Source organism: Strongylocentrotus purpuratus, unplaced genomic scaffold (genome assembly GCF_000002235.5).
Source record: "Strongylocentrotus purpuratus isolate Spur 01 unplaced genomic scaffold, Spur_5.0 spur5_contig_820, whole genome shotgun sequence".
Classification (NCBI taxonomy): Eukaryota; Metazoa; Echinodermata; class Echinoidea; order Camarodonta; family Strongylocentrotidae; genus Strongylocentrotus; species Strongylocentrotus purpuratus.
Window position 1 is genome coordinate 157,169 of NW_022145525.1, and position 16,211 is coordinate 173,379.

Here is a 16,211-nt window from a genome sequence, read left to right on the forward strand (position 1 = left end):
ACCTCTTTCCTGAATATTCACAAATTAAATGTGTGGGAAGGAGGATGTGGTGGCTGCGATTGTAAATTATCGTAATAAATGATGTGAGACGGCTTTGTAAAAGAATTAATACCTCCAACTGACTATTATCATGATGAGATTTGTTTTTAATAAATTGTGTTTCTCTAAGGCATGATGTCAGGCATGGTGTAAGTGATAGGCCTAGGATGACTTGACGAATAAAATTGTTGGTATTGCAAAACATCAACAAAATCGATAGAAAAGCATGAAATAGGGCATTTCAGCTATGAAAACGAATCCTATACATTACAGACAGCGCGGATTGGAAGGGCGTGAGAAAGTCACTAATGAAATTGCTTCTCAAATAAATGAACGATTCATCAAAATTGACGTGATACGTGGACTATTGATTGTGTTTATTCAAAGAGAGTTCGATATCAATAATCTAACAAAAGTAAACTATTGGATAGCTACTATAGCTGTTATCTCAAGTGCAACGGGGGGGGGGGGGGGGGGGGGCGCCGGCACGAAATCACGCTATCTAATTTCAAATTACGTCAAGTTGACATAATTCGAGAGAGAAAAAGAGAGATAGAGAGAGAGAGAGATAGAGAGAGAGAGAAGAAGGGGGCGGTGGGGTACGTTGAAGGATAGAGAAAGAAAGGACTTCACTTATAAGCTTAGCAAATGTTATTTGATATATAAACTTGCAGGCAAAGACCAGTATATTTTACAGGCAGAATTTCCTAAAAGGTCAAGTGCATTTTATGAATTTTCCAGCCTCGAGACAACTGATTTGAAGCACTTCAACTCCTCTTCCTTTTTTGTCGAGATACTGAATCATTCATTTGTTTGTTGTTTTTTCTCCATTTTTGTCTTCTCATTTTTCCATTTATTAATTTTTTTTAATAATTAAAAAAAAATGTATTTATTTATTTATGTATTTTTAAAAAAAATTATTAATTTATTTATTTTTATTATTATTATTATTATTATTATTATTATTATTATTATTATTATTATTATTATTATTTTTTTTTTTTTTTTTTTTTTTTTTTTTTTATTTATTTATTTATTTATTTATTTATTTTTATTTTATTTATTTATTTATTTTTTTTTTGGGGGGGGGGTACTTTTAAAATAGAGCGGCTCCTCATTTTCATGCTCTACCACGATTAGCCCTGTAACTGTGAGTCGCATCTCTACCAAAAATGCCCTGCTTTATGACTGTTTTAAACCGAGGGAAAATACAATGTCTGTTTGTTGCCATTATTCAAATACTACACATGTTTGAATTTGAATTAATCTTTATTTGATTCATCATAAAAACATCATAACAAACATATACAAAATAAAAAACATAGCGTACAAGTTAAAGAGAAACATTTACAATAGAATACAACAACAACAAAAAATGTCATATAAATGTGGAGACGGATATGAGAGCCAAAGACTTTATTGGTGCTGCCACCGAAACAGTAATATAATATTGTTGTTTAAAAAAGTAATTTAAAAACAAAAACTATAGCCTAAATAGAGGGGGGAACAGAAACAAAACAAAAACCTGACCGTGTACAGAATCACTCTTTATTTATTTTGTTGGATTTAAAATAATTTATATATCCTTTACGTTAATTGATGGACTAGATTTTATATCATGAGGTATATTATTCCACAATAATTGTGGCTCTTTCAAAAATGTAGATTTTTAAGGTTATATTTAGTCTTACTTTATTTAAATGAAAATTAGAAGAACTTCGAGTATTATATGAATGTAATGCAGAATTAAGGCAAAGTTTGCTGGAAAGACTAATTGGTATGTTCTGTACTAAAACGACTAAAACCCAGCCTCAGTCTCATAAATTGATCATTATGCTCTAAATTGCTTGCTTTTTCTAAAATATTTTGTAAAAGACTAAGTTCCAATATCTAAAACATTCAGATATTCCTTATCCTGGGGATATCTCATTTAACTCTCCAAACATCCAGTCTGTACTACCCCAGCCCCCTCTTCCTGACCCTGTCATGTTGTCTATGTACCTTAGAAATGCAATAATCCAACACATTATACATACATTAAACTATACGTTGAAATGACGTCGGTACTCTAAATTAGCATCACAATGGTATGCCGAGTGTCGTCAGACGAAGAAACGCCCCATTTCAGTGGATGGATAGGTATATAGGGATTCGCCAGAACATATTAGAAATTTGCATCGATATGAATTATGCGTTATGAATATTAATTTATTATGGGAGATGCAGACCAATACACATTTTATTCACAAAACTACTATATTCTCGTTTTAACTCATGGAATCTTGGGCAACTTTATTTCAAATTTTATACAGTTTTATTTGAGCTATTTAGGGGTCAAAACCGCAGTAATTTCATTTCAAAAGAATCGAAACTGAAAACACTAACCATGATCTTGAGTTGTGGATGATTTGGTCAGTTTATAATACCTATCACCACTCTATAGCGTTTGGCAGTTGGGAGACCGCGGTCCACCCCTATTGTAGTGAATGGCGAATCTGTATTCGTTACTCATTAAATGAAATTAGGCGCACAGTAAACGTAATGAAGGTTATATACCTTGGTCATTCCTGGACTGTCTTTTAAATTGAGTGCAGGTGGTAGTCACTGAATATTCAGTTTGGTATATACATACTGACTTATTACGTTATTCAATTCAATTCAATTCAAAAATGGTTTTTATTATAGCAGAAACATATTTCTCAAGTACTTTCGTCAAAACAGTAGTTACTAGTAATCATTATAATGGCTGAATTTAGGGTAGATTTTAAGTCAATTTTTGTTTTGTGTTGACTGGAAAGAAGTTTATAAAATATAAAACATGTTAAATCAGGAGGACATAGTTGCACGGCTATTTAAAAACTTAACCGTCAAATTAGCATGATTTGAAACTTGGTCAATCCAGTATAGATACAAACAAACACTGACAACTGGCGGTTAGGATGCCGTCCTACAGACCACGGCTATTCCTTGACCGTTTTAAACACTTTTTATATCTTTTGTTTTTTGTTTTTTGGGGCATCCTAATATTTGTCTTGCATAGTTTTCAATCTATTGCATATTACAATTCTAAAATGTGCTGAGATTTCCCTGTGTGTTTAAGTCGACTCTTGAAAATAAATCCTAATTTTATCAGAACAATTTTTCGCTTGGTCGATACGGCGGCCCCCAGGCAGAGGCATATATTTCAGTAGTATTCAACGGTACAAAAGTGCCTACCATATTGAACACTGTACACGTGTTCTGTACTAAAACGACCAAAACCCAGCCTCATTCATATTATGCTCTAAATTGCTTGCTTTTTCTAAAATATTTTATAAAAGGCAAAGTTTCGATAACTCAAAAATTCAGAAATTCTAACTCTCCAAATACCAAGTCTGTACTACCCTAGCCCCCTCTTCATGACCCTCTCATGCTGTCTGTGCACCTTAGAAATGCAATAATCAAACGCATTGTACATACATTAAACTCATGCATTACGTTAAAATGATGTTGGGTACTCTTAATTAGCATCACAATGCCGAGTGTCGTCAGACGAAGAAACACCCCATGGTTAGGTTGGGATTCCCCAGAACCAAAACATATTACAAATTTGCATCGATATGAATTATACGTTATGAATATTAAATTATTACGGGAGATGCAAAACAATACGCATTTTGGTCACAGAACTACTGTAGTCTCGTTCTAACTCATGGAATATTGGGCAACTTTATTTCAAATTATATACCGTTTTATTTGAGCTATTTAGGGGTCAAAACCTCAGTAATTTCATTTCAAAAGAATCAAAAATGAAAACACTAACCATGAACTTGAGTTGTGAATGATTTGGTTAGTTTATAAACCTAGCTCCACACTTAAGCGTTTGGCGGTTGGGAGACCGTGGGCCACCCTTGATATCTTCGCTAAACCTGATGTTCAACAGTCAAAAAACCATTACCATAAAAACTTAACTCTCGATTCGAAAACAAAATGGCAAAGCGATTATGCCAACCGGTCCATGGTCACTCCTTGACTGTCTTTTTAATAAAAATGTAAATTTTGATCAAACTTGTGTCACATTATATGTATAATCTTATATTCAAAATTGCTTATCAGAAATATTGGAAGATAACTAATCAATGTTTAATAAAAAACAAAGCTATCATTGAACACGTTTCTATGAAAAATTATGCTGCCATAGGATTTATAATGATTATTATCTGCGGTATTGGAATAATGGCGGTCTCCTGCATTGTTAATTTTGAAATGATTTGTCAACAAGGCCTGTTTTTTTTTTAAAGCTATAATTACTTAATTGATTGAAACTATAAAACGATTTTAATATTTGTTTTAATTTGTGTTAATTATGTATACCTACTTTGTATATTACGTATTTTTATGTTGAAAATGCAGAAATAAAATCAAACAAATAAACAAAGTGGTTTTTATACTACTTGCTAATGATACCATTATAATACTACATTTTCTACTTCCACCAGTGACCACCACCACTTCCACGGCGACTACTATAAATTATACATGCCGATTAAATATTTGTTTTAAATAAATTATTGTGATGTCTGAAATAGCTTAGGTCTAATAGTGTATAGAATGGCGAATGATTAGCCTTCGGCTGTCCTAAAAAGTCGTTGAAACATGAATCCGATTTTAGTTTGAGAGCATTTTCTGGCTGTCTTGTTTTTCTTCTTAAAAATAATGACGCTCCCTATATAGTTTGTGTCTTATACTGTCACTTTAAATAGAAGACAAGGTTGACTTCGCGCTTAGATCATCATCAACGAAAATCACCTTACTCGGCCCATGGTCATCCATTCGCCTTTGTTTTTTGCTGAAAAATAACCCTACCTACTGTTAACAAGAAATTTAATGTAAAACTCGTTCACGTTTATACATCCATAACTACCAAAAAATGAGTTTAAACACTTTTTGGTGAGAAGAATTAGCATGCTTAGAAATGCATTGGATTTTAGGAATAGAGGTCTTAAATTTGGCATTCTTATTCCTAAGCATGCTATAGATTAGAGACTTTATATACTTAGATCTATATCAATAGCGATCATCCCTGACTGGATTGCATTATGACAATATCCAAAGCCGAATACATATACAATAACGTCCCGAAATGTGATTTTAATAGTGACTTGAATTGTCTTCTATTAATAATACAGCCACATGCGTCAAACCATATCTTTGATAGTATACAAATATTGACTGCTCATGAGGATGATGGTGGGAACTATCACTCCCAAGGTGGTGTTGTCACCGGTCCTTCTATCACCCCCGAGGCGAAGCCGAGGGGTGATAGAAGGGCCGGTGTTAACACCACCGAGGGAGTGGTAGTTCCCACCATCATCCGATTACAGAGCAGTCCATATTTGTTTTATATACCTCATCCTTTTTATTGATTCATGATTAGGTCTAGCTGTAGGTCTAGATCTAGCACTAAAAAACAGGAAACTAGACCAAGAGGAATTACTCACCAGAATAAGAAAAATCCAACATCAAGTCCAAGGCAAGAGTATTGAATTCCTACGCGCTGCGCGTAACCGCGCGATTGCGGTTGCCTAGCAACTCAAAAAATTTGTGTGCGCAACTAAGTCGCGGGAGGGGTTAGGGGTCCTATCCCGGGGTTTGATAGTAGCTATCAAACCCTCTGACGTAATGATACTTGATAGATCGAAATGCTCCTTGACATGTGATATAGTTTTGACCAATCAGTGAATGACAATCTATGTATGAGGTATATTATATTTAATTCCTACGCGCTGCGCGTAACCGCGCGATTGCGGTAGCCTAGCAACTCCAAAAATTTGTGTGCGCAACTAAGTCGCGGGAGGGGTTAGGGGTCCTATCCCAGGGTTTGATAGTAGCTATCAAACCCTCTGACGTAATGATACTTGATAGATCGAAATGCTCCTTGACATGTGATATAGTTTTGACCAATCAGTGAATGACAATCTGTGTATGAGGTATATAATTTAACATAATGTTTACAAGCCCGCCGGCAAGTTTTCTAAAATGGCCCAACTGCTAGACAGGACATGCATTTTTTTTTTCTTTGCAAATTTGAATTCAAGTTAGATGCGACGGGTAGAACTAAACGGATCAATGATCCATCCTGATTAAAATTGGCGGCCAACAGACGTAGCTTTTAGTGGTAGCCACCATGTTCTTATGTCGTTTTTTGCTTCCGAATTGGTTGCAAAGAACCCGAAAAGAGGGGACGGTTAATCTCATGAATAAAAGAAAAAAAGGGCGGAGGGGGAGCCAGTACCAAATACCATATAAAAAGCGACAAGCAAACAAACGAACAAATAAATAAATGACCTCCACTTATCCCCTTACTAATCAATCATGATAGTCCCTTCTATCTTTCACTCTCTATCACCGATTTCAATCTTATCCTCTCTTTCTAATTTTCCTCTCTTCCTTCCTTCCCTTTTCTTTTTCACTTATCCTTGATATTGTTCTATTGTCTTCAAGTTTGCTGTCTTCTACCATTTCTCCCTTTATGTGTCTATCTCTGTCTGTCTCTCTCTCTCTCTCTCTCTGTCTCGCTCTCTTTCTCTTTGTCTCTCTCTCTCTTTCTCTCTGTCTCTGTCTGTCTCTCTCTCTGTCTCTCTCTCTCTCACTCTCTCTATGTCTCTCTCTCTCTCTCTCTCCATTCCTTTTGGATCTCTCATGGGGAGAGGGGGGTGGGCTGTCTCGGCCTCCTGAATTCCTTGTAATATTCATTTTTGTTTAGGTATACCTTTTTCCATTTTCTATTAAAGGTGATGAATTTTAAAAAATGAAAGGATAAAACAAAGAATAACATTAGGAAATATCAAAGAGAAAGTGATAGAAGGATAAAAGAAAGAATATCAAAGATAACAAAGAGAAGATTAAAGAAGGATAACAAAAACAAAGAAATACATATGGAATGAGATGCCAAAAAGAGTACATGAAAAGGGACACATGTGATTTGATTTTATTTGATTCATTTATTTAAGCACGATAAAAGCCCAGTTCAGCTACTTGGCTGGTTTACAATGGAGCCGTACAATACATGCAACAACAAATTATAATAAATGCTAAGATATACATACACTGTACAAATATAGGTAAGGAAATATGAAAGATATATTACGTTTAAAGTTTACGCTATATAATTATATATATTACTTTAATGAATAAGATTAAAAGACTTTTTGTATAACCAAACAACCAAACAAACAGTATATCAAATATAATAAACTGTGATCAAATGATGAAATAAAACTGGAAATTACTGTAAAAAACAGAGAAAAAAAATGGGAATTATACCCGTGAGCTAATCATCTGTGACATTCAATAAGGCTGTGGTTGTAGACTGTAGGGACCTAAAAACCTGATTGATATTCCCTTATAAGACAATTTTCTTTTAAATACGTATATATTTGATAAAAAACAACTCTTTCTAATATTTTTGATAAAATCTGTATAAACGAGATTAGTCTGCTATTACATGCCTCTCTCTTTCCCTCTTTATGTAAAGCAACTACACATGCAATCTTCGACATATCAGGAACAATCCATGAAGTATAGAAGTAGTAATAGAATTATTTGCTATATGCGTTAATGGTTGCATTAAAAAGTGAGCTCCTAGTTTAATCAGTTTAATTGGAAGCAAGTCATTTCCCATGGCCTTATCATTTGATAATTTATTCAATTCGCGCGATACATAATCAACTGTCACTGTAACAAATTCGAAGTGACAATTCAACAGATTTTGTGCTGCATGATATAATGAGTCATCGTCATAATTTCTCATGATCTTTTGTGCCAGATTTGGGCCTACGTTAATAAAATAGTCGTCCATACTTGGAGCGATTAGTTCTGTATCTTTAATTTCCTTTGAACTGACCTCTAATGAAGCAATTTTGTTAGCCTTATTTTTACGAGGGATTAGAAGATTCAAATTTCTCCACGTTTTTTCTATATTACCTTTCGCGTATTCAATTTTCTCTTGAAACTTTCGTTTTTATTTTAGACATGACTTCGCGTCACTGTCCCCAGAAATCGAGACGGTTTTCAAAATTTATGAGGACGGGTATATTGTGCAAGGACGGTCACGGTGGACTAAACACTATGAACATGACGGACAAAGAAAGAGGACAAAAATCCTCATTCTACCCTCAGCAATCGCTGTGGTAGATAAAGGAACATCCCTTCACTGCTATATGTAAAAATGTGTAGAACAGGTGAATATGCATATGTGACACCTGTTCTAAACATTTTTACATAATGGCAGTGAAGGGATGTTCCTTTGTCTACCACAGCAATTGTTGAGGGTAGAATGAGGAACTTTATATTTTGTCCTCTTTCTTTGTCCGTCATGTTCATAGTGAAACTCTCCGTCTTGAAACGTACTCTCTACCGTACCCTTTCGAAAGGTCCCTTATCACATACGATTCAGTATAGCTCAAAGGATGGATGGCATGATAGTCTTGGAACCGGAAGGTCCAAGGTTCAAAATGAAGGCAGTTACCCACGATTGCGCCAAATAATATTGAGTTATGGTAATGACAGGTAATATATTTTCATAAAATTAGTGATGTTTAAAAGAATGATGTATTATAATGAGTCATTAGCCATGCAATTACGAGTATGCGACGCGCTGTATTGGTTAACGTAATTAAACACATTATAACGATGGAGGTTAATAAAGTCGAGCTGATCATGATGTTGGTATTATTTGAATTCAGCGTGGACATTTCAACACCCGAAGATGTTATAGTATTTGACAGAAGTCTGCCTGCATCCATTTTTTCTTCTCGCATTTAGTATTCCGATCGTAGTTCTTGTACTTCATATTGTACTTGGATTCGTGTGTAGAAAGACAAACTGCCACCTTTCTATCGCATTGACACAGCTTGTAAGCACAAGGGTCGTCAGATTCCTCTGTAAGAAAATACAAATAATTATAGTTTAAGTTCTCTAAATGAAGAGCAACATTACAAGCCTTTACAAGCAATGGACCTGGTAAGAAGGGCACTTTCTCACTGTCATTATTATGGTACTACTTTGCCAAACAACTTGTTTGGGGTTCTTTCCTCAAACCATATTGGATTTATTTGTATAATGTCTACTCCTAGTGTATTATACTTTTCTCGAATAAAGAAATGATAACAAAATAAGTTTAATATAAAGCTATGATTGCTTCATTTCAAGTCATGGGACCAAATTTCTTTGTTCCATGCACAGAATTTAAATATTTTGTCTCCCTTTTCAATCTCTATAGATAGCATCTATTAGGCAATTAACAAACAAATCTTGTTTAGCGTCCCCGTCCGCTTCCTTTGGGGGCCTCCTTTTTCTTTCTTTTTTCTTTTCAAAAATGATCATTTTTTAATTTTATTTTTAAATGCTGGCGGCCATCCTGAAAAAAGCCCGACTGTCAGGGTAAATGTACCTAGCGGCCATTTTGAAAAGAAAAGAAAGACAAAAAGGGTCTCCTCGTTCCTATTTTTCAAAAAGGCAGGACGCTAAACATGTTTTTTTTTAATGGCCTTACGTATACAAGATAATTCCATTCTCTTAGCATCCCGTTTGGAAAGAAGTCATCTCACCTTGAAAAACTGTCAAGTATTTTCATGAATATAAGAGACCACTTCTGGAATAGTATTATATTCGAGGACAAGTTTACCAGCAGAAATCTAGGAAAACTACTTCCTGGACAACTATGCCTATTAGACAATAAACCTATAGGGCCGTGTCTACCCTGATTCAATTAACTCTAGGTTGGTTATGTATGGGAAAATTCAGTGCGCATTTGGTAGAAAGTGAGCATACACGCAGTATTCATTTGGCAAACTTTATATTACTACAGACGATTGCCTAGAAGTTTGCCAAAAGTTGGGTGGCAATTATACCAACCTCATATTAGGGCACCTTTTCTTTTTCTTTTCGTGTTCATTTTCCTTTTCTTCTTTACTCAATATTTGATATTAATATAATAATATCCATATTCTGTACCATGAAAAGATGATATTATACGTCTATATTCATAATGTGTACGTTCTACTTACTGCAGTTGATTTGTGGTCTTCCATCTTCTTTGTATTTAGTATATTGATAAAGATGGCTGAATGTTCCTCCTCTTGTACATGTCCCGTCGTCTGTTAAGCTGTCATAACATGCATCGTGTAGCTGACAACAGCTGAATAGAATTAACAAAGATCACTTTAAACATGAGCATTGTACACACTCAATACAGGTATGCATATAATATGGCCTGGAAAGGAATGCCAAGTTTATTTAAAATCGACATTATTTTTCGATGGACAGTTACATTCTTACGTGATCAACGATAAATTTCTATGTGAATAAAATGGAATTCGGATATTATAATTGCAAGAATTATTTAATAATTAGATAGACGTGGAGAAGAAGAAGAAAATGAAGAAGAGTAAGAAGAAGGAGGAGAAGAAGACGGAGAAGAAGAAGAAGAGTAGGAAGGAGAGAAAGAGGAGGAGGAGGAGGAGGGGGAGGAAGAAGAAAAAGATGATGTTGATAATAAAGAAAGAAAGGGAATGGGAAGGACGAGGAGAAGAAGAAATGATTATTACCAGGTGATAGCAGGAGAAGAAGTAGACGGAGAATAAGAAGAAGAGTAAGACGAGGAGGAAGAGGAGGAGGAGGAGGAAGAAAAAAAGATGATGCTGATAATACAGAAATAAAGGGAATAAGAAGGACGAGGAGAAGTATAAATGATTATTACCAGTCGATTTGATCCATAGGTAATCCTGAGCCACCAATGCCACAGTAACATCCATATCTATTGAATCTGCCGTAAGCTCCAAAGATAGAATTAAGCTTCGGATCTAGCCATCCCAGCATACTCCCCAAACTTATTACATTTGCTTCCGCTAAACATGCTAAATGAAAGAAAAAAAACATTTTAATGAATTTGTTATTATTTATTTTTTTATTTATTTATTTCTGATATTTATACAGGGTGGCAAATATCACCAATTTGGTGGTCTTCCATGAGGCCCTGTTTGGTAATAATAAAACAGATTACAGCATCAAAAACAAAATAGATAAATACACAAGCATATAAACAGGTAAAATACAAATTAATTGGTATCCCCATGAAATAACTGATCATTCAAGAATCATCCTTGATCATTATTACAAGAAATAGGTGAATGGAATTTCCAAATTAATTTAAAAAAAACAACGTTCATTTAATAATCTGATACAGCTTAGCACACGGGATACCAATCATCATTATAATCTACCATGTATATGTTTTTAATATGTTAGTGATAGTATACTGTTGTATAGTGTCGAATATTGACAACACTGGAGTAGTGATAGAAAATTCATCGGTTCGAGTCCCGTTATGGCATCTGTTAAGAAATCAATGAAAATTGCCACTACGGTATAGACCTTGAATACGGGAACTCTTAAAACTGGATATAAAAGTATGATTTGATTTGAAAGTTATGAGCTCGCGTGGCATCATCAGCGCTTTCTAAAGAGAAAATTAATGTTTCTTTATCATTATGAAAATGATTGATTCATGAAATCATGTACCCGATTCTATAGTGATCATGATGCATCATTTAAATTAAAATCAGTCGTTTAGAATCTCGCCGAGAAGAGTTTTGACTCCTTACTATGTCAACCATTCTCCATAATGTTACTAGTTCTCAACCGAGTGATGTCTCCTTACTATGCCAACCATTCTTCATATGTTACTAGTTCTCAACCGAGTGATGTCTCCTTACTATGCCAACCATTCTTCATATGTTACTAGTTCTCAACCGAGTGATGTCTCCTTACTATGCCAACCATTCTTCATATGTTACTAGTTCTCAACCGAGTGATGTCTCCTTACTATGCCAACCATTCTTCATATGTTACTAGTTCTCAACCGAGTGATGTCTCCTTACTATGCCAACCATTCTTCATATGTTACTAGTTCTCAACCGAGTGATGTCTCCTTACTATGCCAACCATTCTTCATATGTTACTAGTTCTCAACCGAGTGATGTCTCCTTACTATGCCAACCATTCTTCATATGTTACTAGTTCTCAACCGAGTGATGTCTCCTTACTATGCCAACCATTCTCCATATGTTACTAGTTCTCAACCGAGTGATGTCTCCTTACTATGCCAACCATTCTTCATATGTTACTAGTTCTCAACCGAGTGATGTCTCCTTACTATGCCAACCATTCTTCATATGTTACTAGTTCTCAACCGAGTGATGTCTCCTTACTATGCCAACCATTCTCCATATGTTACTAGTTCTCAACCGAGTGATGTCTCCTTACTATGCCAACCATTCTCCATATGTTACTACTTCTCAACCGAGTGATGTCTCCTTACTATGCCAACCATTCTCCATATGTTACTACTTCTCAACCGAGTGATGTCTCCTTACTATGCCAACCATTCTTCATATGTTACTACTTCTCAACCGAGTGATGTCTCCTTACTATGCCAACCATTCTCCATATGTTACTAGTTCTCAACCGAGTGATGTCTCCTTACTATGCCAACCATTCTCCATATGTTACTAGTTCTCAACCGAGTGATGTCTCCTTACTATGCCAACCATTCTTCATATGTTACTAGTTCTCAACCGAGTGATGTCTCCTTACTATGCCAACCATTCTTCATATGTTACTACTTCTCAACCGAGTGATGTCTCCTTACTATGCCAACCATTCTCCATATGTTACTACTTCTCAACCGAGTGATGTCTCCTTACTATGCCAACCATTCTTCATATGTTACTACTTCTCAACCGAGTGATGTCTCCTTACTATGCCAACCATTCTCCATATGTTACTAGTTCTCAACCGAGTGATGTCTCCTTACTATGCCAACCATTCTCCATATGTTACTACTTCTCAACCGAGTGATGTCTCAACTCTTTCTTCCATTACCACTTTCTTAATGGTTAAGATCTATCTAATCGTTACCGCTTAATTGTAAACGAATTTACTTTTTAAATAACAAAAAGTGGTAACAATGCTGACTTACCTATATACAGAAAAGAAAGCACGAGTGCAACAAATGAAGCTCCTGAACGTCTCATACCGATTGCTGAAATTCAATTTGTATTTATTAAAGTGAATTAATATCATTGTTTAATGTTTTATCAAAGTTTAATGAAAGTATATTGTTTTAGTGAATACTTTTGTACATCTATATGAAAAATAATTCATAATATTTAACAGCAGCAACAACACTTAACATATACAATTACTAATATATACTACTAGTACTTCTACTTCTACTACTACTACACGAAGAAAACAAACTGATCACATTTTTAGGGTATAGCCTCATCCGTATTGACACTGCTCTTCTTGAGGGCTCTGCAATGATCATAATACATTCTGACAATGCTGACATGATATAGGCCCCTAATTCGAAATGTATGACAAAAATACATGTTTTGGATTCATGAGCGTGAGAATATTGTTCCCTTAAATTTATGGATTTCTGTTTTAAGTTCCGTAACCGGCCATGATTCGTAAGTTGACTTGGGTCGAAACGCATTAGGCTATTAACTTACTATAATAAAAGATGGACATGAAAAGTCGACGGTCGTGACTAAGCGGCAAGTTTTCTAATGATACTATGATAAAGGTGATAAAAATGGTAAATGTGTATTCCTTACCATAATTATATTCAGGTGCTCAACCTGAATATTACAAGCAGAAAATAACCAATTTGTAAGCGTTCGTCACTGCGTATAAAATATCATGGCGTTACTAAGCAGGCGCCATCTTATAGCTCCAATGACGCCAAAATATTCTATCGCTGCACAGACAAACATACACCGTACATTGTATGTACACGGCCCGGGTGCGGACTGGTGTGCGCACACCTGTTGTTGTTGTAATTGTGTTGAGTTCGGTCAAGGAGTTACGAGACCTTGGTTTGGACAGGACGCTACACAAAGGTGGTGGACGGGAAACTGCTTTGAAGAGAATGACGTCATGGATGGATTATTCCTTTGTATGTTTGTATGAAAGTAAAAAGCTGCCGTCCTTTTTACATTCCCTGGCCCAGGAGGGATGGGATGGGGTGCAGTGGCTTAGCCTTATTAGGGACTTTTAGATTTTAATGCACTGCCTTGAATGGACGTCACACGTATCAGTCCACGCAAATCTATAAGGCCTCCCTTTTCTATACTAAACATCTTCATTTAATGAAGGCCGTTGTCCTTTTTACATTCCCTGGCCCAGGAGGGATGGAATGGGGTGCAGTGGCTTAGCCTTAGTGCCTCCTTTTTCTAGCCAATATAAACATCTTCAGTTAATTAATAGGCTTTATTCCATTATACAGTGTTATAGCGTAGCATCGGTAGGTCATATAGTCCTGCTTTGGGGTTTTGAAAAAGATTGGCTTTGTAATGCTTTATATGAAAATTGTATAGGAGTAGAAGCAATGGTTGATCGAAGGGAAAACAAATCATTAGCGACGAATTATACGAATTATAGGAATTTATAAATAGTAAAAAGAACATAGCGAATTACTGACTATAATGTTTACATAATAGTCCCCGGCAATTCTGTGCATTAATCAAACACCCGAACCGGGCTTGGGTTTGGGAGTTTGATTAATGTACAGAATTGCCGGGGAGTAATTGTAGCCTGAGCAGGTGTCGTTAACGCACAATATTATAACATATGCTATGTACAAGAAGAATTGCAATTTTACTACCATAATGTAAGCATGCATTATGTTTTACGTGTAATTTTACTTTGTCACTTATGTATACTTTGTAACAGAAACTGCAATTCGGCTCTCGGGCCGCGAATGTTTTTTAATGAAATAAACCATTTAAAATAAATAAATAGGCCTGAATAAATAATCTTATACGAACCGAACAGTAATAATATCAGATTAACTTAGAGACGTAATACTAAAGCCTGTAGGGTTCAGAAAAAACAAACGAAAAGTGAGTTGCAAAATCATATGGAAAATGTTATAAGGAACGATTAACACGACAAATGAATTACATTGTACTCCATCTAAGATAAAGTTTAGAAGAGAGAAGGATTACTAGAACGAAGACAGATATAAGGAGGTGGGAAATGAGAAAAAGAGATGGGTAGAGAGATAGGAAAGAGCCCGGGGGGGGGGGGGCGGGGAACTCAAAAATGGTTTAGACGGGGGTGTGCCGCTCAAGACTCGAAATCCCTACCCATTTTAAAGGGTCATTTTTTTTAAAAGTAAGGTCCATTTTTTCACATTTCCAGGGTATTTGATAATAATGCAAACACCTGAAATTTTGGAATAAAAAAAAACTGACTCATTTTAAATGCTATTTTTGTTCAAAATGGGACCCATGTTTAGGAAATTTTTTGTGCAAAAGCTCCATTAGAGCGGCATAGCCCCGTATGTCTTAAAGATAAAGGTGAGTTCTGGTTATCTGATTGCATTAATTGTGAAAGAAAAGGTGTGGAATGGATCAGAAAAAGTTGATCATGTAGCATGTAAGTATTGGAGTGTACTGCAAGGTTCTGGAGTCATCGAAATCATAATAAATTTGACCCAGTCTTGGTAAAGGAACAAGCACTGTACACAGAAAGATGTATATGGGACTACACAAATTGTGTCGGCTTACCTATACCTTGATTCCCTTATTTTTCTATGCTCATTACTCAGCCAGTATACATTTTCTACCAAAATTGTTTGGCAAATGACATTTATTTGTAATCTTGAACATTCAGTGTAAGTTTCGTTTGATTCTGAGAGAATTCATTTTCTTTTTTTTAACAGAACTCAACTGTATCTTTAATATGTGAGTACTGTATATTCTTATTGTCAAGTCTAGCTTTTATTTTAAAGATAATAGGCGTACCAACTGAAACAGAATGATGATATAACTACAAAACTGTCAGAATTTCCATCGCTATAGCTCCTATGTGTTAAAAAACAAAGGAAATGGAAAAGGGTGATTTTTGGTTCTGTTTAAATGTCGATTGTGTTGATGAGTATAGTTTGTAAATTATTTTTAAAAAAGAATGTTCAAAAATATAAAAAGGTGACAAGGGGGCACCCGGATTTGAACCGGGGACCTCTCGATCTGCAGTCGAATGCTCTACCACTGAGCTATACCCCCTTCGCTGAAAGAGCGGGAAGACTTAATGTATTTATATTTCATTGCATGAAACAT

The 16,211-nt window shown here is 35.4% G+C and overlaps 1 protein-coding gene and 1 non-coding gene across 2 annotated transcripts; both read right to left on the reverse strand.

Moving 5' to 3' along the window:
• Positions 1-8,745: 8,745 nt before the first annotated feature.
• Positions 8,746-13,921, reverse strand: LOC762932 (phospholipase A2). Its single transcript, XM_030980611.1, has 5 exons — positions 13,704-13,921; positions 13,061-13,123; positions 10,781-10,937; positions 10,089-10,219; positions 8,746-8,961 (listed from the first exon to the last, which is right to left on the reverse strand). The coding sequence occupies exons 2-5, from the start codon at positions 13,113-13,115 to the stop codon at positions 8,792-8,794; spliced, it is 513 nt and encodes a 170-aa protein (XP_030836471.1). The 5' UTR covers positions 13,116-13,123; positions 13,704-13,921; the 3' UTR covers positions 8,746-8,791.
• A 2,164-nt stretch (positions 13,922-16,085) lies between these two features.
• TRNAC-GCA lies at positions 16,086-16,157 on the reverse strand. Its single transcript has one exon. It is a non-coding gene; the product is annotated as a tRNA-Cys (tRNA).
• Positions 16,158-16,211: the final 54 nt, after the last annotated feature.

Excerpts from the sequence above, each read along its gene's own strand:
- LOC762932 (XM_030980611.1), bottom strand. The coding sequence starts at position 13,115 with ATGAGACGTTCAGGAGCTTCATTTGTTGCACTCGTGCTTTCTTTTCTG. Across the intron at positions 10,938-13,060 it reads GCTTTCTTTTCTGTATATAG|CATGTTTAGCGGAAGCAAAT; the intron begins GTAAGTCAGCAT and ends TCTTTCATTTAG. Across the intron at positions 10,220-10,780 it reads CCTATGGATCAAATCGACTG|CTGTTGTCAGCTACACGATG; the intron begins GTAATAATCATT and ends AATTCTATTCAG.